The sequence below is a fragment of the Phaethon aethereus genome (genome assembly GCF_964289735.1).
Source record: "Phaethon aethereus genome assembly, chromosome: 6".
Lineage (NCBI taxonomy): Eukaryota > Metazoa > Chordata > Aves > Phaethontiformes > Phaethontidae > Phaethon > Phaethon aethereus.
In genome coordinates, this window is record NC_138580.1 from 2,256,814 (window position 1) to 2,281,013 (window position 24,200).

The 24,200-nt window shown below is 45.3% G+C and overlaps 1 protein-coding gene across 2 annotated transcripts in view; it reads left to right on the top strand.

The window, feature by feature from the left end:
* Positions 1-24,200, top strand: part of CACNB4 (calcium voltage-gated channel auxiliary subunit beta 4) — a gene marked incomplete at its 5' end in the record, with an annotated part of 109,873 nt that overhangs the window by 21,073 nt on the left and 64,600 nt on the right. The window contains one exon of one of the 2 annotated variants that reach the window (XM_082001743.1): positions 23,389-23,433. The exons of the other annotated variant lie outside the window; for it this stretch is intronic. Within the exon in view, the coding sequence (XP_081857869.1) occupies positions 23,389-23,433 (45 nt within the window). Of the gene's footprint in view, positions 1-23,388; positions 23,434-24,200 lie in introns of those variants that run through there. 2 annotated transcript variants of the gene reach the window in all.

The window sequence follows — 24,200 nt, forward strand, 5'->3', positions numbered from 1 at the left end:
GGGCAGCTGCCGGCAGGAGTCCCTCCCGGGGCGTAAGCAGGCCGTCAGGCCTTCCGTGCGCGAAGGGAGCGAACACACAGGACCTTGCTTTTCTGGCAGATATCCAGCAGTGATAATAACCTTCCAAAATGAAAGGTTTTGACAGAAATAAATCCCGTGCCTTCCCTGTAACGGGGGCTTAGGACCATTTGGGCTGTGGAGGCAGAATCGCGGGGCAAGGGCTCATAGATCACACAACCGGCTATTGCTGTGGTCGTGTTCTCAGGCCCTTGTTACTCTGATCTTCAGCAGGAGTTGAGCACAAATAGCTGGGCTGTTGTCTAAAACATCAAATTTTGGTTTAGGCTTCAGAAATGTTTCTTTCTGTTGTTGTTGCTGATTTTTATCTTGTGGATAAAAGGAGCTGGAAGATTGGCTGAAGGTGGGTGCTGTCGGCAGCACGTCAGCTCACGGCCCTGCGCTGCGCACGGTCTCAGCTGGCGGTTTGCATTGATGCTGACTTGCGTTTTTTGTAGTCCTTCCACCCTAACGCTGTCGGTCGAGGTATTTTGTAAGAAGAGACAACACTGAATTTCATGGGAATGAAGTATCTGATCCTAGAAAAAATAGGAACAGTGTTTCAGGTAAGTTTTAGACCTCTGAGCCAGCTATTCACTTACAAAGTCAGTCATTAATTATTACGCTTACTACATTTTAAAAGCTTCCTTTCACGAAATTCTTCCTTAGTATTTCAGGCAAGATTCACCTGGCAAATCCCGGCTCATCTGGGGAGCACAGTTTTTGATAGTTAAATGTGAATGTAGTTGCTAAGGGTAATTGTGCCAGTTACCGCTGCACAGGACAAGTGGCTGGGGTTTTGAGCACTCTTACATTCTTGTGGCAGTGTTAAGATGAAGATAAAGATTCTCTTGATTTACTAAAAGGCATTTCATCGTTTATCAATGAAGATAAGGATCCGCTTGATGAACGAAAAGGCGTTTCATCGCTTATCAAACACACAACTCACATTTCTTTATAATCTCAGATAAAGTCATATAAAAACACTTTTCGAGCAGAACTGCATGCAGGAAAACCTGCCGTGTGTCTTTACAGTTACCGGGCAGCAGGAGCTGGGCTTTTAGGCGAGCTAAAAAATCTGCAGTTCTGGTAAAAGCCACAGGGTGGGGTTGCTACTTTAAGGCTTGCTGTAACACTTCACTCCTTGCGCAGCCGGTTTCGAGTCCGGAAGTCTTTATGTCCTTTTAGTAATTCAAATGCCGTCTTTATACCGTTCAGGTTCTTCAGCAGAGAGCTTGTCTCGGGCACAAACATCGCAAGCCCTGTATAATTAATTTCCAAAGAGCTGCTCCTGCTGATTTTGGGGGAATGATTTGCAGTGCGGGTAAGACGCCTGGGTTATCTCGGGAGAGAGGAGCTAGCTGGAGCTCCAAGGAGTGCTGCTTCCAGGAATTTCTGATTTTTGTAGCCCGGGTAAGAATGATGCAAGTTCCTGCTCTTGCTTTGAGTTTACATTTGTAGGTGTTGACCTTGCAGGATGCACAAGACAAAGCGAACGTTCGAAAACTACAAAGCATTTGTTGACTCTTAAATGAAATATTTCCCGTATCATTAAGGCACAGAAGGGGGACGTCAGTCATAGTTTGTGTAGGATTCATAGCACTCTGTGGCTGTGTGAACTGAACTGCAAAAAAACCCAAAACAAACCAAAACCCCCACCAGCCTCCAAAACTGCTCCTTTATAGCCATGTGCATGTTTCCACGTGAGAAACACTTTGACCTTTTTTCCTGAGCCAGGCTCTGGCTCTCACCACGTGGAGCTCCCCAGCTCTCACAACTTACAAATACTGGAGGCTTGCCAATGTGACGCCCGTCTACAAGAAAGGCCGGAAGGAGGATCCTGGGAACTACAGGCCTGTCAGCCTGACCTCCGTACCAGGGAAGATCATGGAGCGGTTCATCTTGAGAGTGTTCACAGGGCATCTGCAGGACAACCAAGGGATCAGGCCCAGCCAGCACGGGTTTATGAAAGGCAGGTCCTGCTTGACCAACCTGATCTCCTTCTATGACCAGGTGACCCGCCTAGTGGATGAGGGAAAGGCTGTGGACGTTGTCTACCTGGGCTTTAGTAAAGCCTTTGACAGCGTCTCCCACAGCATTCTCCTGGAGAAACTGGCAGCTCGTGGCTTAGACAGGTTTACTCTTCGCTGGTTGAGGAACTGGCTGGATGGCCGAGCCCAGAGAGTTGTGGTGAACGGCGTTAAATCCGGCTGGTGGCCGGTCACAAGCGGTGTTCCCCAGGGCTCGGTTCTGGGGGCCGGTCTTGTTTAACATCTTTATCAGTGATCTGGATGAGGGGATCGAGTGCTCCCTCAGTAAGTTTGCAGATGACACCAAGCTGTGTGGGAGTGTTGATCTGCTGGAGGGTAGGAGGGCTCTGCAGAGGGATCTGGACAGGCTGGATCGATGGGCTGAGGTCAACTGTATGAGGCTTAACAAGGCCAAGTGCCGGGTCCTGCACTTGGGTCACAACAACCCCATGCAACGCTACAGGCTTGGGGAGGAGTGGCCGGAGAGCTGCCCGGTGGAAAGGGACCTCGGGGTGCTGCCTGACAGCCAGCTGAACATGAGCCAGCAGTGTGCCCAGGTGGCCAAGAAGGCCAACAGCGTCCTGGCCTGTATCAGCAATGGTGTGGCCAGCAGGAGCCAGGCAGGGATCGTGCCCCTGTACTCAGCACTGGTGGCACTGGCACCTCGAATCCTGTGTTCAGTGTTGGGCCCCTCACTCCAAGAAGGACGTTGAGGTGCTGGAGCGTGTCCAGAGAAGGGCAACGGAGCTGGTGAGGGCTCTGGAGAACAAGTCTGATGAGGAGCGGCTGAGGGAACTGGGGGTGTTCAGTCTGGAGAAGAGGAGGCTGAGGGGAGCCCTCATCACTCTCTACAGCTACCTGAAAGGGGGTTGTGGTGAGGTGGGTGTTGGTCTCTTCTCCCAAGTAACCAGCGACAGGACAAGAGGAAACGGCCTCAAGTTGCACCAGGGGAGGTTTAGATTGGATATTGGGAAAAATTTCTTTATTGAGAGAATGGTCAAGCATCGGCACAGGCTGCCCAGGGAGGTGGTGGAGTCACCATCGCTGGAGGTGTTCAAAAAACGTGTGGAGGTGGCACTTTGGGACATGGTTTAGTGGGCACGGGGGTGTTGGGTTGATGGTTGGATATGGTGATCTTAAAGGTCTTTTCTGCCTTTAATGCTTCTGTGATTCTGTGATCATGGAACCATTTGATGTTTGCCTAGGCTGGGCACTAGGCTAGACCTCTTCCCCTTGCCTGCCTTCATCCCAAGCCCATTTCCTCCAGCCTGCAGGTTAGACATTGGATAGAAACCTTGTGTTGGTACACAAATGGGAAAGTTTCTGTCCTCTTGAACCACTGAGGTGGACTCTTCTACACTTCTTTATTCTCCGTATTAAGTATTTTTCCTGGAAAGAGCATTTTCTTGCTAGGTACTCACTGTTCACAACAGATCATCACATAAGCTGTGGTCTGTTTTCTAGGTGCCAAGGAAAGCTGGTCCTAGTTAAACTCAAGCAGGTAAGCAGCCTGATTCTGATGACTGTCGTGTATCTCCCAGACAGAGAAAAGTTTGGGGTTTTTTTTTCCGTTTTTTCCCTGTCTCTCATCTGCACTCTCTGTTGTCTTCCCGTAGTTACTGGGCAAACCCACAGATTAAAACCAACCAAACAAAAAAAGCCCTCTGTTTTGATGAAGACATTCTAAAAGGTGCAAAGACAAATAAACATCGGCGCTGTGTGCTCTTTGAAATGTGTCCTCTGAAAGGGAGATGCGTTAAAAAAAAGTTTTCTGTGATGAATTAGCATTCTTTGGGCATGCAATAAAAATTGCTTCTTCGATTCGACATTCAGGACTCCGCTGACACACGTTCCTGCGTACATCTCTTTCTCAGTCCCAAGCAAATCTAACACCTTTGTCCTCATGCCAAGGGCTCCTTGCAGCCTGTCCCCGCGTTGTCTGTCGTCTCTCGTTTGTGGCCAAGAGTCCCACTCCTAATGAGGTGTCCAGCGCTCTGCCCACTTGCCCAGCTAGCGCTAGCGCTGTATTTTGGGCAGCTGACATCTGTATCAGCAGCTGCCTGAAGCTCTCGACCTCCTAAAGCTTCGCTTGCAGAACCCTGCGGTGTTGAAGCCCCTGATGAGTGGGAACTGAGGAATGATCTTTCGGTTTGTACTCCTCCGTAAGCCAAATGTTTGGACATGCATTTCTTTTTCTATTTACATCACAAACAACCATTGTCTTATTTTGATGGGGTTTACTCAAAAGTGCTTATTGATTTCTTTTCGCCGCATTACAGTGCCTGCGCCGAGCACGTTGGTGCTGTGCTGACACAGTTTCATAACGATATTTGTCCTGAGAGTAAGGGATGGGAATTACAGCACACAGCTTTAGAAGAAAATTACATGCTATCAGACCACAAATATACACCTAATTTACCGTTAAACCTCTGCATTTGAAGCTCATAAAAGCAAGGGGCTGGAATGCAGCACTTTTTTTGCCTTGTTCGTTTAGCTCATGGCAATGGGATACGCCGATGTGCTTAGATATACAAATACCCACTGGGCAATGTGGCAGGGAGCTGTAATGTATGGTGGCACTGCTGAGATGTGGGGTTATGTAAATTAAAAACAGTTTTTTGTTGTTTGGGTTTTTTTTAAACTATAAGCTCTTGGCTTTTTTTCCCGATTAATTTGTAAAAAAATAAATTGTAAAGGCAGCCAGATTTGCTAATGCAAATGACCCTGTTTCTGCTGTTTTGGAAACAAAAAATTGTGAGAAATCTGATAAAAACAGTACTTAACAGGCGTACTTTTCTCAGTAGACTGCAGGCCCATCCCCTGATGTGCTGTCCTGAAGGCTCTTTAATAGGGAAAAGGAGGTTATTCCCACCACGCGGTGCTTGGCATTTTTGTGGGGAGAGGCCACTGCCTTATTTTCACCCTGGAAGCCGAGGTAGAAGCACGTTGCTGTGTCTGAATCCCAGATTTCCCCTACCACCACAAGATTTTCCATGGCTAGCTATCTACTCCTGACCCAGTGTTTTTTGTTGTGGGTTTTTTGTGGTTTTTATTTTTTATTTTTATTTTTTAAATCCAGGCTTGCTGGGCCATGGACAATGCACATGGAAACTAGCAGAGGAGAAGGTCTCCTAAGGTCTTCTGCATGATGACTTTATAGATTTATAATTAAATACAAAAATCTATGTCCTTACTGTCCTGGGTTATATCACGGCCTTGAAGCCTCAGAGTAATGTGGTGGCTCAAATTCAGTAACTTATTGCTTTGGGCACCAACTAGTCCTTTCAATAAAAGATTATTCGATTGGGAATTCATGAGCCCTGTGGATAAGTGCTTTCCAGCTGTGTGTGTTTGTATGTTTTTAGGGCAGCCCGTAGCGTTTCCAGCATCTCCTGGGAGCGTGGGGTAGGGGTATGTTCTCTCTGTGTCCTGGACTGGTAGAACTGGACAGGCTGGGAGGGATCTCAGAGCTGGCTCATCCTTTGCTGTTGTCTTCTTGGAGCCTCAAACGCAGTATGCTGATGTGCAAATCTCTCCGCGTTATCCCTCGACGTCGTAGAGCACAGGGAAAACCTTGAAGATGCTCTAAAGATGGAATTGTTTTGAGTCATGAAAACTCTAATAAACACTCCTACACGCTTGCAGTACTCAGACTTGGTTGTTCTAAATAATTATAATTGCTTTAATTCGTCATATTTTGTGATGGCTTGTTCATTAAATCATGAGCTTCATGAAAGCTCCAGCTACTGAGTCGATCTGGTAGAAATAGTAAGATAGTATTTAGCTGTTGGCACAAAATTATGCAGCAATTATGACGAAAGAAATTCATTCCAGATTCTGCTGATTACCATGGTAACCCACATACCAAAGAGCAGTATAAGGCCACTTAGCATACGAAAAACAGGGTTTCATCCCTTATTAACATCCATGCTATAGATTTTGATAAATCCTTAAAATGGAGGCGCTTCGCTTTTTAGTTGCAGTTGTGTTGTAACACTGTGAATCCTCCTAGGAAAAGGTGAAGACTGGTCTTGGTAGGAGCATCTCTCTTGCAGAACAGCTAATCTTCTGCTTTGCAGAACACGTGCTATATATTTTTGACTTTTCTGACTAACGGCAATTACTAAGGGAGGACAAGTGGCTGTTACAGGCAGAATTCCCAGGTTAGCAAGGCAGCCTATTTTTAGGTGCATCTTGAAGGCACAGCTATTAAGTTCTATGCAGTTCTTCCTGTAGCTCCAGTTTGTAGCTCTGGACTCAGAGAAGCTTGAGCTGTATGATCGATTGGGCTAAAAGGATCTCATGCAGATGTAATCCGTGAGGGTCTGACAACTCCAAGAATTTAGGAGTCAAGTATTGATTCTCAGGAATAAAGCTGACTTCAGTTGTTTTCAAAATAGCTGGTTTGGATTCACTTTATACCTGTGCATATGGTGTATATTTGTTTTCAAGTGGTTTGCAGGTGTGATTTTTTTTTTTTGAAGGCTGTTTTCCCCAGTTGTGTTGGCCAGAAGCTTTTGAATTAAAGCTGAGATTTAAGGCCAGGTGGGATGGGGCTTTGAGCAACTTGGTGTAGCAGAAGGTGTCCCTGCCTGTTGCAGGGGGGTTAGAACTGGATGATCTTTAAGGTCCCTTCCAACCCAAACCATTGTATGTTTCTATGATTTTTGTTATTTTTTTATATATTCATCTTTCTCCAGAAATTAAAGAGTTAAGAAAAGCATATGATGTTGTAGCACTCATGGCAAAACTGAAAGACTTTCCCATCCTGTACATAATTTACTCACCACTGGTGTAAAAATATGAGCTTTCTGCTATGAGTCATTCCCCAGCGTAGCTGCAGAGGAAGGTTTCAGGGCATCCTGGTAATGCCTTGCTGACTTTTTGGTTAAGAGCATGAGCCTAGCCTGTACAGACCCAACAGAGAATGATGTTATCTGTAGGAGAGCTGCTGGTGGTGGGGCCAGCTCTGATGTGAAAGGCTGTGGCAGGGGCTTTGGGGATGCCACTGCAGAAGGTGATGCAGAGAATCACTCCCTTGTGCCATGGTGGGACCCAAAGTCCCCATGATGGAGAGGCAGGCAGGGAATGGGGAGAGATTGGTAGCACTGAACCCGTAAATAAACATGGCTTTCATGCTGCAAAGCAACTAGAGTCTCCCCGGCAAGAAAACAGCTGTTACAGATGTGGCTCTTCAAAAGTGTGGAAGTGATAGACGTGGTAGTGCTGGGGGACGTTCAGTGAGCTGGAGGAGGGGGTGTGGGGAGGCCTGGGAGGCAGGCTGCGGGGAGCCGGGCTCCGTCGGAGAGGTAAGCCTGAGCTCTGGGTGGAAGGGAGCCTGAATGCAGCAGAATTACCCAGAGCTTTAAAATAGATGGTGGAAAACTTAGTTGTTCTATGGTGTGTTTTTATTTATCTATCCCTCTGCTATCAGTGAAGCGTAACAGGAATGCATTCTTTCATATCCTCCAATTATTTTACTTGCACAGTTCTGTCTGAGGCGGTGGATGCCCAGAAAATGCTCAGTGAGGTTGAGGTGTAGTTATAGAACACAATCGATGAAGCCTTTGAAAATTCACCTTTGCTTCACCTCTCTGAGACTTGATGCGGAACCGAAACTCAAGTCCAGGGTGTGTTTTCAGTCTGCCTAAAACACTGAAGGGGAAGCTGGCTCATCTGTAGTTACTAACTCAACTGAAACCACATGGTGCTCTTCTTATGAACAGATTCTTGAAATACTTTCCTCCCTTGGATTTGCTTGATGAATAATACCAGGGCAAGCATAAAGCTGTTTTTCCCATGATACACATAGTGTGGTGCCATTTCCTCATTCTATAAGGTTATTTTAAGTGATTTGTATTGCTTTGTAATAGCAGAAGCAAGTTAGCAATTTTGTGTTCTCGCAAAGACTGCAGCTTTTCGTTTTTTGGGTTACTGGACCAAATCCAGCCTAGGCTGGTAAGCATGTTTGCCTTGCTCACGTGTATGTTCAGTGGCCTCTCAGAAATGCTGAAAATCAGAGTCCAGGTCTCTAGGGCTGGTAACTACTGCACCCACCGTTAGTTGACACTTGTTTCAGGTGTTGGACTTCAAGTCCAAAGACAGCTCATTTGAAACAAGAAGAGAGCATAGTACGCATGAAGTATACGTGTGCCACAAATGGCCATAATGTGCTTATTCCGTTCCTTAAATGTATTTAAGGGGCTTATGAATGTGTTGCCTGTACTGTAAATTACCTGTGAAGGTGATACTGGCATCTGACTATACTTTTGGGCTGTTTGCTATTTGTGGTTGGCAAACTATGCATGTGAGTCTTGCTACAACAAAAACTTTTTCTGGAAATAGCTTCTCAGTGTCTTGAAATTGATGGTTTAGTCTGCGTTATGGACATCAGAAAGATGGAAAAAACTTCGGGAGCTAATGTCTGTTAATGCTCAGAGGGGAAGGGAAAAATTGTCTGCAGGTAGGACTATACTCATCACCCCTACGTCACTGCTCATTTAAGATAAAGGCATTCAAACATCTGTTTTACAATCTGCATAGAATTAAAATAGATTTGGTATTTTAAGAAAATGTTTTCATGAATGTATCAGACCCATCAAGCTTCACCTATTGAGCTAGATATTCACAGTTCAGAGCATAATTCAGCTTGCTGCTATTTCTTTGTCATCTATGCCCTCACCACCTACTTTTCCACCCCCAAGTTTTAGGTGGGTTCTTCAAAAGATGAATAAAACTGAATTAGCTGCACAAAGAAGAATTCAGGGCACTCAAATTCAGTGGGGAGAGCGGGTGCGCGTGTGTGTGGGAAGGAATGAGTCCACTGACAAAAGCAGCTGTTAAATCTTTAATGCTTGCTTCTTGCTACTATGAGAAGTGTTGAAGACATTTAATAAAAATCTTTTAATTTTTTTTCTATTACTAAGTCTGTAAGGCTGCTATACTGAACTTGTGGTACATTCCTCAGCTATAAGAAGCTGTGCGTTAACACCTGCTTGAAGGAGCGTTCCCTGTTCTGGAGTCAGTGGTGTTCGGCTGTGTTGCTGTTGTGATCTATGACTGCACAGAATTTTACTTAAAACATATTTTTAACTTCGCTGCTTCCCGTACATCTGCAAAGCAATTACGTCTTATTACCTTCACCAAGTCGCAGCAGTGCCTCCCCACGCAGCGGGAAGGTGCGTAAATGATACACTCTCAAACAGTGAGGCAAGGCTGCTGCGTCCGCCCGCGCCAGGGACGTGTCCCGGCAGCTAGCAGAAGCAGTAGCAAGTCATTCAGAGGAGTAGCTGGGGGGGTTTATGAAGGTCCAACTGTGTTGGAATACCGACGCAGAAGTACAAGGAGCATCACACACAAAGGCGGCTGAAGAAGCAGGAAAATGCTGATTCAGCATTCTCTCATGATATATTTGTTGCTTTTGTGCTCAAAGCCATGCAGTGCTTCAGCCTTTGTTTCAATCAATTCACCTCTCTGATGAATCACCGGAGGAGGCAGTGGGCCCTGCTACATCTTTCCATCAGGCAGGATTAGTGCTAGTTATTTATTTTTCATGGTGGACTTTCCCCGTTTCATTTTCTTGTAATGCATACTATGTCTTGCCTTCGAATTTCAGTTACTCTGCAAGTATTTAGTGATTTTTGCTTTGTGTTTCTTGGTTGGGGATGATAGCTGCACCCTTCCCTATCACTTTCCCCTGACTCCGTTACTTCTGTGGTGCCCTACTTCCATCCCACCTGGGTCTAGGCTGGAACCCCTTGGCTGAGCTATGATCCGGGCTGCGTGGGAAGCAGAAGGAGTTCAGCTTGCGCTGCGGAGAGATGCTGTGTCGTTGAGAAAGGGGTGAAGCAGCGTGTGGAGTGGTGTGTAACTGAGGTGAGCATAGAGGTCCCTCCACCTGGACTGTCCACCTTCACGTGTGATACATAAGATCAAGTCAAGAGCTGATAGGTGTTGATGGAGAGGAGTCATAACTAAAGACTCTGAATCTTCCAGTGGAACAGGGTTTTCTGTCTGAAACGGATGATCAGAAGGACCAGTGGGTTTCGCTGGATGCAAGACAGCGTAGCTTTTGGGTGGGCCACTCCCGAGACAAGTATCCGATACTTTCAGGCCAAGACTTGTAGTGTGTAGACTTGTAGTGGTGGCTGTAGCCTGTGTCACATCATGGTGCCCAGATGTCCAGATTAAAAGCGGTCAGAGTGAGGGAAGCAATGCTGGGACCAGGAACTGGGAAGTGCTTCCTTGTCCTGTATAATAGCCACAGTCCCAGAGCTTCCTCAGGATGACTGCTCTGTGGCTTGGACTTGGTGTTGCCATGGTCCCTTGCTGGGGCTAGCTGCACCCCTCCACCATGCTTCTGTTTTTCCCCAAGCCCGGGGACTCTGGAGGTCCAGCAGGTTGGGCACCAGGTATTGAACCACACTGCAGCTTCCCTGGGCAGACCGTAGGTCTGGGAGCACTGCCTGTGTGAACCAGAGACCTTGGGAGTCCAGACCTGCATCCAGTAAAACTGATGGTCTTTTCATAGAATCATAGAATCATTAAGGTTGGAAAAGACCTTGACGGTCATCAAGTCCAACCATCAACCCAACACCACGAAGCCCACTAAACCATGTCCCCAAGTGCCACGTCTACAAGTTTTTTGAACACTTCCAGTGATGGTGACTCCACCACCTTCCTGGGCAGCCTATGCCAATGTTTGACCATTGTTTGACCAAATTTTCAGTTTCTTGGTAAAAAAATCTCATTATAAGCTTGAAATTGTCCTGTTCATTGGCCAGCCACTGTCTCACTACCTGTCAGGACAGAGGACTAATTGAAAGGGATCTTGGCAAGTTATGAATGTGGGTAGAAAATAAAATGCTAATCGGCTGCAAAAATACAGTCTGAAGGAGAGTAATCGTAAGCATACATTGAACAGATGGATGGTGAGAAAAACAAGGCCAGAAGTCATCTCACAAAGGTGAGCATAAAACATGCATTATGCTTCTCAGAAACATGTCTCTTGTTAAAGCGTGAAAGCGCCATTTTAATGCTCCAAATCTTGTCTCTTTATTCAAACAATTAGAAAAACTGAGCAAATTTCAGTGGCGTTTTTACTAGTGACCTCCCAATGCTATATTAAGGGAATAGCTATCTTCAGTAACCTTTCATCGGGTACCTTAAAAAGAAAGAAGACAACTGTTCCCAAAAATCAAAAGATAAAAGTCTCTGAACTGAGCTCCCTAATGGTAGCTATCAGCTGCATTTTAATGGCAAGGATGATTAACCTCTGGAGCAAAGGGAAGCTGTGGACTGTCCGGTCCTTGATGTCTTCAAATTGAGACCAAATGCCTTCCTGGGAACGTCTGTTCACCTGGTATAAATTATTTTTCCTAACACAGATTTGTAGGTCTCAGTTAAGGGCTATGGTGTGTAAGTGAAATTCTTTGGTCTACGACTTACAGGAGGTCAAACTCGATCACTGTCTACTCTGAACTTCTGAATGAGTCCTTTCTTGCTTCCTGGGTGAAACAGCCGTTGGGTACAGCAGCATACCACTATGGCTTGTAATGTGGCCATCTTTCCAAATTCACGCTCCGAATGTGAAGGAGATGCGTTCTTTAATGCAGTTCCAAGGAGAATTTGAATGATAAAATAGTAAAATTGAAATGTGGCTTTTTCCCCCTCTGGATTTGCTCCATGTCCAGCCAATTGTACTTCAGTCAAGGTCAAGAGAAGTGACTCCAGAGTATTGCGGTACCAGCTAGGTTTGGAAAGCCATCCTAAAACCACAGGTTTCCAAGGGCCAAATTTCTGACTGTACAAGTCATGTCAGAGATTAGTGAAAGCTCCTTGTACATACGCTCCATCTGCAGAACACTACTCTGTAATCTTACTCTGCTATTTTTATTCTGCTCAACCAAGAGGTGGCAGCAATATTCACTACTAAGACATTTGCTATGTTTTACTGTAGTATAAAGTTTAATAGAAGTAATGAGGGTTCAAGTAATAATTTTATTTCTAGTCTGAACTGGAATAAAAATAATTATTGCACCAATGTGTCTGAAAAGAATGCTTCTAAGTTTCTGGTCTAGACCTAAAAAGTTGGGTTACCATTGGCTGCACAGGGGTCAGTGTTGTAGAAAGTAATAACTACCATATTCGAACAGAGTGAATACAAGTCTAATCTAGTATTCTGTCCATCACAGCAGCCAATGGCAGGTGTTTCTGGAGAATAAAATGCAGTGGAAAACTCGTGTAAGCTGTCAACAATATTAGGTCTCTTCCAAAGCCTTAATGGTTCAAATTCAGAGCTGCGTCAGGGGAGGTTCAGACTGGGCATGAGGAAGCATTTCTTTACCGTGAGGGTGGTCAAGCACTGGAACAGGCTTCCTAGAGTTGATCCTGGGTCGATGCCCCAAGCCTGACGGTGTTTAAGAAGCATTTAGACAATGCCCTTAACAACATGCTTTAACTTTTGGTCAGCCCTGAAGTGTTCAGGCAGTTGGACAAGACAATCGTTGTAGGTCCCTTCCAACTGAAATTGTCTGTTCTATTCTGTCCCTGCCAAGGCATCAAGGCTGAAAGCAAAGCTTGACTATATCCCTTCAAATTTTGCTAAGCAGAATGTGTAGAGCTGCTACAGTAGTTGTAGTATTCAAATAAATGTCCAATCCTTTTTTTTAAGGATAAGCTTTACAAGTCTTTGGTTCCATCATTGATTTTAATAGTCTGGAATTTTTCTACAGTTTGGATAAATATGTCCTTTTATAAACTTTGATTGTTATTACCTTTTAATTCTGTGCTCCCTCATCTGGATATTGAATTAAATTCTGAGAACATGGGGTTTTGACCTGCTTCTCTATTGCTCGTAATGATTATAGGCAGGATGGCAGAGCTGCCTTTATTTATTATTCTCAACACTTCCAATTATAATATTCTGTTTTCTGCTTGTAACTCTGTCAAGCTTAGCTGGTCAAGCTGAATTTTTCCATGCTTGCTCTCAAATGACTTCATTTCATGAGAGAACACTGCTATTGCTATGGACACTCTTTGTTGGACCACAGCAAATATTAGACCCTAAATATTGATCCTTCTGCATTTTTTCCTACTTTTTTTTTGTTTACTGTCTCACAGGCAGTTTTAGATCTAGGACAGAACTTTCCTCTCAGCAGTCTATTTAGGGTTTGGGGTTTTTTTTTAAGTAGCCTCTGTAAGGATGTTGTCAAAGGCCGGAATAAACTAATCATTCTGTTCTTTTTTTATGCATGACTATAGGGTTTGAGAGATTAGGGAAAATACATGCCTAACAACTTCATGGAAGAGTCAAGGGAAGAAATATTCATATTTGTATAAGTGTTCAGAGCATCAGAAACTACCTGATCTGATCAAGCTTCTGAACTATACCTGAGCTTTCACAGAATTACATTCTAACATCATGTGCATTGGTGCATCATTTCAAACTGAGAGTTTTGAAGGTTTACCAATGGGCGCGAACGTCTTTGCCTAAAAAGCTGAGAAACAGCTTCTATTCTATCCTATTTTAGTACCTCATGCATCAAACTCCTTTTACACATAGGGCTTTTCATACCTGTAACATGAAGATGGGCTCTGCTGCTGCAAGAATTTTTGTATATTATGATTGTTCTCTTTTGTAAAGAAAAGGCAGAAGGTATTTTTAGTCTTTCCTAACTGCCTTAGATTTGTAAAAGGACTCGTACAGTGCTGCTGGCATGTGGAGTATTTTGAGATGTTGAATGAATTGAGAATTGCAGGTGTTTATCACCCTGAACGGAGCACAGATGACTCAGTTTGTCCCAGATTCCCAGCTGACTTTGCTAGAGGATGGCAGTGCCTGGGGATCCCTGAACTCTTGTCCTGTCCCAAGTCACCGCTGTACCTGGATCTGCCAGACCCCACCTGGCATGAGGTCTCCCTGCAGTGAGAGTAGACTGTGGAAGGAAGAGGGGTGATGTTTTGGCCATTCTGTGTCTGTTTTGAGCCGTCCTACCTAGCACAAAGTGGCTGTTGGCAAGCTTGACTATGGCTTAGTCCTCCTGGAGATGGTGCTGTTTGTTTCCTTCAAAAAGGAGACTCACAGTAAGAATTACTAATGGAAGGGGGTGAACCTCTCTAACAGAGACACATTAAAAATACGTTTTAGGATAACGATGATAAGCAGTCATCATTTTCAGGACCTTTTACATGGATTTTGTGTTCTGTTTCTGGATGGTGAGGCTATCACAAACTCATCATTTCAGCAGGTACATAAGAAAAGGTCTCATGGAGACTTTACAGGCAAGAACTCAACTTAAATATGCAGAGCCAAACCCTTGAATTTTTGTTTTTTTTCTACTCGGTTCCCAGCTACCCTGACTAAATATTTAAAGAAATCAGGTTGGATAAGTGGTTCCTATTCATTGATCTGTTGTTTCTGGATCAGTTTCTCCACTTGGATGGGTGTCATGGAAATCTACTGAAAGGAACTGAAGAGTTTCCTATAGTCCCTGCTATGAAATTCTAAGTGCTGTGTTGCGGTGTATGGTAATTGGATTATAAAGCATATGAAAATGCAACAAATTCAACAGGCCAGTCAGGCCATCCCTGTAAAATTCTAAGGAAAAGTAGCAAACTATACATAAGTTTGTGTTATGTTTGCCTAGTTTTATTTATTTATTTCTTCCTTTAACCTCTTAACAAGAACAATAAATTCTCCTTAGCACTAGGACTTCAAAACTTTGTCTGACTCCTTTTAAGACACTCTTTGTCCTAGTCTAAGTTACTCTAAATACAAAATAGAAATTGTAGTTTTACTAGTTTATCTAAGGAAAGAAAAAATCTCCAGTGAGATAATGTTTTTTACAGAAGCTGGCATTTCATTTTAGCTAGCAGGGTCATCTTTGTCCAGCTCCAACTGCTCAGTCAAGGCTTTGTTTTCTCTAAAAGAGCTATTACTTGATAGTTGTAATTTATCAAAAATGTATTTCAAGTAACCCTGTTATGAATGTTTACTGATAAAACTACAAATATTTGAATGTATCTGGGAAATTATAGAATCATAGAATCATTAAGGTTGGAAAAGACTGCTTAAGATTGGCAAGTCCAACCATCAAATTAACACTGACCAGGAGCTTTCTGGACTGTTATGTGTTTTATGAGATTGGAAAATCTTTCTGCTTAATGCTCTGTAGCCTCTGCAACATCCTCCACCTTACCAGTTTGGGATTTTGATCAACTCACTTAGGATAGCAGCGTTTTACTGCCACCAGCTAATATACTCCTGAAAATCTGGAGGTGATCCATATGCAGAGAGCACAATGTTAAACAAACAGCCGTGGCTGGACGTGATGTACCTGGCATTCCCGGTCACCGCGGCCGTGCGCTCGCAGTGCTCCTTCCCCTGCTACAGGCTCCCTGCAACTTTGCTTTTATCAGCCCCGGGTGGATGACTGGTGCTCTCCTGTGTCTGTGTGTGTTTCAGTACTGATGAGGCTTTCCAGAATGCAGCGGGGACTTTCTCTACTTGGGTAAAATAGCACCAGCTTCCCGTAAACTTTGTAATTGGCTTTTATTGATAGTTTCCCATAATTTCATTAGTTGCAGTCTGAAGTGGTATAGAGCAACCCAGCATCAGCACTTACAGCAGTTAAGGAGATTGATTAACGTTCATAAGAAAAGAAGAGGAGCTTAAGATAAGAAATAAAACAAATGCTTAATCCTTTGGCCCAGACGGCTTTTGGCAGGGAAGATGAAAATGTATATCTTCTCTGAAAACAGAACCCCCCTATCTTCCTTCCAACACAGAAATATAACACAGTTCCAGCCATAAAACCATTCTGTCTTTCTGGGTTGGTACCTGTATTTTGGACCTGCAGCCAGTAGCAGCCTGGTGGATGCTGAGAGCTGCTGATCGATGGGAGTTTTGCTGGAGGAAGATGTCTGCGTGCTCAGTGCCTGTGAATATCACCATGACTGCTCAGCTGCCCACGTAGCAGCGTAGGTACTTCATTTCAAGTTCCAAGTCTTTAAAAGGGACACCCATGTTAATACAGTGGTATGGCTACGGGCTATGTCTTGCAACCTTTCGCAGGTAATTTTGGATTTGCTTCGCTCAATACTGTGCACTAGTGGAGTTGGCTTGAGTTATTAAAACCTCAGAGCACATTCATATCTGCCTCAGGAGGTGGACATAATCTACTCTTCTTTATCAAAAACACTCTGGAAGGCCGTAGCTATGGTTCAAGTTCCCCACAGCTCAGCTTCTTGCAAATCTCCATAGTGCCTGCAGGAAAGAGAAATTTCACAACTAGTTAAATATAGAGGATACCTACAAATGTAGCCTAGTTACCTCTCTCATTGTAGGTGCTTTAACCCAAGAGAAAGTGACAATGAAGTCTTCACACTCTCTTTAATTATAGCAGCCTTTATATAACAGTGTCAGATAAATGTGTTTTAGAATAGGTGGCACCTCACTTCCTCCAGAACTGTAAAATTAGACCCTCCCAGACTAATTTATTACTTGAAATTCAAAGAATTAAAGCATGCCATCCAGTAGTCTCTTTGAATAAAACCTTTAAATGTGCAGAGTCCTCTGTGCCACGACATTTCCCAAACAGCACAATACTACTTTCTTTTGAAATATAAATACATACTTATCCGTCTGATAGCTTTGAGGACTGCCAAATACCACCACTATCATCCAGTTCTCATTGCTTGTGAGATGTTGGAGAACAGGGTTAGTGGGGATCTCAAGAGGTTATCTTATTTGTGCCTCCACCCCAAGGCAGAAGCTGTTGTTACTGAAGCAGGTTCTTAGCTGATCTGTGTTATAAAACAGAGGACGGGGGAGAGAGAGAAAAAAAATTGCTTTAGAGGGAGAATGGGTAAGCAATTTGCCTATGCCAAATAACTTAGAAGAGTGAGGAATTGGACTCCACCCAACTGATGGAAACAAGTTGTGCCTTAGGTGGATTGCTGGAGAATGCTGACGGTCTTTTTCCTTTATATTAATGAAATATATTACTTGGGCTGTTTGCTGATTTCAACAAGAGCAGCGTTATATGGGGGAGAGCAATTTTCTTCAACAGGTCCCAGAATTCAGGCAATGGAAGATCAAAACCAATGCTTATGTTTCATACGGAGTATGCTGATGAAGACAACTGGTTTTGGAGTCTTCCATGTGCTTAAAACAGCTAGGAGGAGTGGGTCCATATCCAAATGTGCTATTAATATAACCACTAATGCTGTTTGTTAATATGCCCTCGCCTGCTGTGGAGATACCCTCATTACCCCTAAGTAATGTTAATAAGAGGCCAGGATCATAACCTTACTGTCAGAACGGGAAGAGGCCATAAAGAATTTCTGACCTTCACTGAGTGGGTGTTTGTTTTTTGTTGCTTCAGGGTTAATATTCCTGTCGATCCTTCTCTCCTCCACAGTAGCAGGAAAAGAGGCACTGAGGCCCGCAGTCCTGCTGCGCGACTGGCAGTGAGTTAGTAACGGCGAAATCCCCGGTGAAAGTGAAATTTGTTAAAGTATGAAAAAGAGAGAACTTGCTGACTTACATTCTGGCTTTGCGCACTGCAGTGCTGAAGCATTTACTTGACTTGGCACTCTAGTTACTGCACATTTATTCAAATAGCACTTTAGTGTGTTTATGCAAATAGTTCATTGCATAGTTTAGGAGTTACATCTCCTAAAAGAACCATACAAGTGCTGTTATTTGATTGTGTAATCATTAGATTGGTCTTTAAATAAAATTTCTTATGGTTCTGTACAAAATTCATGCCCTGGGAAAAAACAGTATTCCCACATTTGGATAGCTCAGAAGTCACTAAATAATTGATAGTCGGGAATATACGGATGCATGTCTCAAAGAGACCTCCTTTGTACTTCAGAAAGGGTTGGCTTTAATAAAAAAGGAGAATATCAAGAAACTCTAGTGGGATCAGAGTATTTGGAGGAAGCCAAGTATTTCAGAGGTCTGTGGGATGCTCAAAATAGTGTGACTTCCGGTCCCTTCTTTTACCCCACCCCCCAATAGGGTGCAATAAAGTCTTGGCTTTAATGTTAATGCTGGCTCAAAATGCTAGGAGCAGCGTAGTTATCATTGAGCCCAGTGTCTTAGGTGGCCCCTAACTTCAGGAGGAATTCTTTCTTTGCAATAACTCCTGGGTTTCCTTGTGTGGTTCCTGTTTCTGCTCAGGAGGAGTTTTTGGTAGGTAGTATTTGAGGGCAGGCATAGTTATTCACTGTTACTTGCTCTCGTTTTATGCAGAATTTCCATATTTTGCATTTATTTAAGGCCAGAAGAAAATGTGTTAGTCTGTGTTATATCCTCAGTGACTTATCAGTCATTAGAGGGCTTAGAAGACTCTTTTGCTAATATTATCTTAGGTAGCCAAGTGGAAACAGCAGCTATAGGTAGTGCTATCTTATGGTACATGTTTGCAGGATCATTCTCCAACCCCAAGATTAAAAGGAAGCACAGAAAACCAGCTTCCTCCAGGTGCCATACCAGGTCTGAGACCAGAGACTTTCAGCCAGTTGTGATCACACTACAGTATATATTTGCCTGCACGCAGGTACTCAGTGGAGAGACGATCCAAAGTCCTTCGGGTACGTGCCCGGGCACTCCTGTGTTCCCTGAACAGCCCTGCTCGCAAAGCAAGGGTTGGCGTTAATAGGGAACGGGGTAATTGCATTTCTCTTCATGAGATCTCTTTCACTTTGCTGCTGAGTGTGGGAAGGAAACAAGGCTGACTTGAGTTTAACTGCTAGCTGTTGTTTCCCATTCTGCTCCGAGTCCAGCACACCTTTTTGGCAAGCCTGTCCTTTTAACTTCAGACTTCTTATGAAGCCTGTAAAAATTCTTGAGAAGGAGTAGGCTTCTAATTACCCAGCAATAACAATTCACAGTCCTTAAGGTGATGCCAAATGATACCTTTGTTGTTAAGCCACTTGAACTCACCTTACGCATCTTCAGCAATGGGACAGCCTGGGTTTTGACAGATGCACTGGGTAGGTCCTACAGAAACTGGCTTGTTTTGTATTTTTTTGGTTACTTCTCCTTCAAAATCTCCTGTGCTTTTGGGAACATGTGGAGTTGTGGGCTGAGATCAAAGGACAACATACGCTCTCTGCATACAATATTGCAGTAAATCCATGCAAAAGCTACTTCATAGCAGTCCTGATGACATCATCAGAGCATGGCCATCCTCAGTGAGGAATATCCCACATGCTTACAGAGATTGCAATGCACCATGATTAAATCCTAGTAACAAAAGTAGAGACTGGAATGCTTGAAAATGTCTATTTACCAGTCTTTGAAGATTAGTGTCATAAATGAATGATACAAACAAAATGTATAATGCAGCAACTGACACCACTAGAAAAAAAAAAGTATTTTAAAGCATTAGATGTTAAAAAGACTCAGTTCAGCTCATTTACCCATTACATGTTTTCACTAGGTGTCTCAGAGCTGTGCACGTGCACACACACAAACTGATGTGTTTTTGGATGCTAGTTGCTTTAGTGTTAGCCAAGTGCAGACTGAAGGTGACAGGTACCAGAGTCTTTCTCTCTGGCCTGAGGCAGTGGAATTCCCTGCCTAATAATATCAGATCATCTGTATTCTCTTTGGGAAGCATGCCAGGGATGATTTTGATCTCTCAAAACCTTCAGTAATGGGTGACCCTCATCTTTTATTGTAGTGGATTTCTGTCGTTCGTTTGAACCACTCCTTGGGAAGCTCACCTAAAAAAGACAAAGCTTTTAACTGTCTCTGCCATTGTACTCTTTCCATTTCACCTGTGCTAAGCTATCCTGTAAGTTGAAACCAAAGAATTTTGACTTTCTGGAAGCCAACAGAGATGACGACCCATATATCCAGCGTAACAGAGTGTCCCTCGCTGTAAAAACAAGGGTTTTACTGAATAGTGTCCCATACTCTAGCAGTCATGTATAGATATATCTGTGTTACAGAAAGCAATGAAATAGTGACGGCTCGTCACTGAAATAAATTTTGAGTTATTTTCCTTAGCCTGTATACCCTCCCCTCTGCAAACCTTCCTTGCTCCCTGTTTCCAAGCTCCATCCAGCCTCCTGTTCCTTCAGTGTATTTTTTCCAATGATGGCAGTGAACCCGTGGCCCAGGTTGCCCAGAGAAGGGGTCGATGCCCCATCCCTGGAAACATCCCAGGTCAGGCTGGACGGGGCTCTGAGCGACCTGATCGAGTTGGGGATGTCCCTGCTTATGGCAGGGCGGTTGGACTAGGTGGCCTTGACAGGTCCCTTCCAACCCAAACCAGTCTATGATTCTGTATTTTGAAAGCCTGATTACTTTTCAGTATCTTCCAAAGACCTGGACGTCTTCCTTTCTTGCTTTGACATCTTCCTCTCTTGCTTTGGTGTGCTACCTCTGTTTGTTTCTGCTGCATGTTTTGTGGATAAATTACCTCAGAATATTCAAAAGGGTCTTCGATTTAGAGTTTCTCTATATGACAGGTATTCATGTTTTTGCATTTTAGGCACGTGCCTGGGAAAGAAAAAAACCTTATTAAGTACAGGGGTTCCTGTACTTTTTTGGCTCTTCTAGTAATTTTCTCCAACTTAGACCATGAAAACGGGCATTAGACGTGTATGTTTGGGCTGACTGAGGGTTGCTCTGTCACTGGGAGAGCAGGGAGCAGTTCAGGTCTGCCCCACGTCCCAGCCCTTCTGCTCCCGGTGGCGGGGGGGCAGGTGGCAGGACCCTGTGCCGGTGGCCCTGCGGAGGTGTTGGGGGGCAGGACTGCCAGACCTGCCCACAGCCCTTCAAGCGAACTGGGAAGAAGTAACTTGAGGCTCCTCGAGGGTGATTCAGAGCCCCTACCCTAACTGAACGGCCTAAGCACTGTATTTTAGGCACCTAAGCTAAATGCTAGAAGTAGGTTGTGCGACTGTCCCTTATGTTTAGATCTTTTTCAAGTACCATCCTTATTTAATGAGCTGTGTGTATTTTTATAGCATCTTTTAGGAGCCCTTCAAGCTGAGTCATTAAATACATATTTTCAATAACCTCTGTCTCTTAAAAGGGCAGTGTGAAATGTAACTACTGGAAATCCAATAGTGATTCCCCTGACTTCTGAATTAAATTATTTCATTACAAATTTATGTGAAGTTCAGAGACTTTTTTTTTCTTCTTGTGATTTCATGGCCTTTTTTTATTTTGAGCTGACAAATGATTCTGATGTTGCACTTAGAAATGCCTTTTCCTTTTAAATTTTAATAGTCTCCCACCAACAATGTATTTATTTCTTTGAGTTTGTAACATCACAGATCTTCAAAGTGGGGAGGGGACCTGTTCCATAGCACAGGCCCTAAAATTGATCCATTAACTCCTGTATAGGGAGTTTAATGAGAATTTTAAAGGCAGTCTTAGAAGCTGAAATCCTCCTCTGTCCGAACAGCCTTGCTCAAACCACCATGAAGTGTCTCAAAACATGCTGGCTGTGTTCTCCAACCCTGATGTAACTGGAAGGATAATGAGGAGGAGCCGCTCAGTCTCCCGGGGCGTTCCACTCTTGGTCGAGATGGCCAAGAAGGTGCCAGTTAGCATCAGTCATAGAGGTGGTTTCTGTCATCCAAACAACCATTCCACCAGGAGCAGTTTGACAGAAGTGCTCTCTTGTTTGAAACAGGCCACTGAAAAGCCATCAGAGAGATTCATTATTAACTACTTGCGGTGCCTTGTTTGTTGGGTTGACGTTGGCGATGAGCTTGTTGCACGGGGCTAGGGATGAAGTTGCTATTCCTTGGAAGGTGTCATAGTCTGAGAATTCAATCCTGAAAAACACTTCAAAAGACCTACTTTAACCATGAGATTCTTCTCTTGATCATCAGTGAGACTATGCTTCCTCTATATGTAGATACATAAGCTTTTGCAGACCAGGAGGTTTTATGGGCAGAAGGAAGGAATGCACTGGGAGCACAGGGGAAATAGTAAATTGGGAATAAGACTTACCATAACTTTGTGGAAGAACTTTAATGAAATTTGTAAGAGATTGTGAATATGGGGAGAATAATACCTTTGGCTTTGCTTCAGATGTCCGTTGGACATTTCCCAAGTGATTCGTGGTAACTTTGCTTAAGCCTTTGGAAGGAATAGTAGAGGAAGCAAATGGAAAAGACAGATAGGAGGTGTTGAACACAGAGATGTTGGATCCGATCGCACTGAAGATGAGATTTAAAATAATTGTTTCGATAATGATAGGAAGTAAATTGTACATTATTTTCCTGAATTATTATTTTGTTCATATAGGACTGTTCTTTAGTGTTATGCGTGCCCACTACAAGTTCTGAAGTTCTCGGAAGGAGAAACATTCAGTGCTGAAGTACGAGATCAAGAGACATACAAGCGAAGGGCTGGCTTTTGCAGTTTCCTCGCTGTGTGACTGACTCTGTTTGTCAGTTCGCTTCTCTGCACGTGGTTTCTTCACCTGGGGAATAAGGCTTGCCGCCGTACGGTGAGGCACAGCGTGCGCGCCTGGCTGATGCTCCACAGAACACGCAGCTATTCGAAATGAGAGGTAGAACCAGAAACTTCAGTATTAGACCTCCAGTAGGACCCGTTTTAGAAATTTATTTCTTAATTTAGTTGTAAATAAGGCCCAAACTGAGGTTCTTTTAATTCTTAGTGTTTAGGGTTTGGTTTGTTTCTTTCCAGACCTGGGCGGCGGGGGAACGGGGGGGTGTGTTTCTCCTCAGAAACAAACCGCTGTTCTCTGGGATCTTGAAGAACTGAGGCTGTGGAAAAGACGGAGGGAAACGCCCCCGTTATTTGCTGCCCGGTCGGGCAGCCTGGCAGGCGGTGCCCCCGGTGCCAGCAGGCAGCGGCTATCGCTAGTTTGTCAGGGCCGCGGCCGGGCGCCGTGAGGCGGTTGCCGAGACGGCTGCAGAGGGCAACCGGTGCTCGGGAGCGCCCCGCGCGGCAGCGGCGTTAGGCGGAGCGTCGCAGCCAATGGTGGCGCGGCGGCGACGCGCCGCAGCCAGTGGTAGTGCGGCGGCGGCGCGTCGCAGCCAATAGGGTGCGGCGGCGCGGGGAGCGGGCCGCGGCGGGCGGGAAGGCGGAGGGGGCTGTGGGGCGGCGCGGCACCTGCGGCGGCGGTGGGCGCGGGAGGCGGCGCCGCGCGGCTGGGGCGTCCGCAGCGCTGAGAGGGCAGGCTCGGCCCCGCCGCCGCCGCACAGGCTTCCGCCGCCGGCCACCCCCCCCACTCCCCGCGGCGCCTCGCAGCGCCGGTTCCGCACCGAGAGAGACGCCCGGCGTCAGCGGACCTCCATGTACGACAATTTGTACCTGCATGGATTTGAAGACTCGGAGGCGGTGAGTGCCGCCGCGGGGGCGAGAGGGGGGCCCGCAAACCCACACTCCCCAGGCTTTGTTCCCGGAGGTGGCGTGTGCCGGTCGGAGCCACCCGAAGTGATCCTCCGTTAGGTAATTGGGGGGCGGGGGACACACAGCAGTATTTCGGGGGCCCGGCAGAGCTTGCACGGTCACCCGCGGTTGTGCTCCCGCGGCCGCGGGCAGGCGCCTCCCGGGGCGGGAAGCGCCGGCTCCCGCTGCGCGTACGTTCGTCAGCGTAGCAGGGAAAGCTGCTAATGACACCACACTCGGTGCGTGTTTGAGAGGGCAGCAGCAGAAGTTGCTCGGCGGCCATCGGTATCGCACGTATCCTGGCCAGCCGGTCGGTGTGGGCGCGTTCGGTGCGGGCTAACAAGGCGGCGGTGCAGGTGCCGTGATGGCCGGGGCATCGCCGGGGTGACAGCAGCTGTGTCGCCCAAAAGAAGCCGGGACAGGCCGGCGTTCGTTGGGAAACGATCTCTCCGCCGCCTCCCCCCTGTCTGCAACAGCCTTGCTGGGAAACGGGTGACATCCCTCACAAAATGGTTCTCTTTGGAGCACGGAGGCCCCCTCCTCGTTACCGTGGTCAGAGTTGGACCCCCAAAATAAGAAATGTTGTTCCAGTGGCGTTTCTGTCCAGCGGTAGCTGCGCAGGAGCCCCGTGGGGCAGAATTACTCCGGGCGAGGGAAACTGCTGGGACTGGCGCGGCGATGAACACGCTGTTCCATATTAAACAGGGATCTGTTAC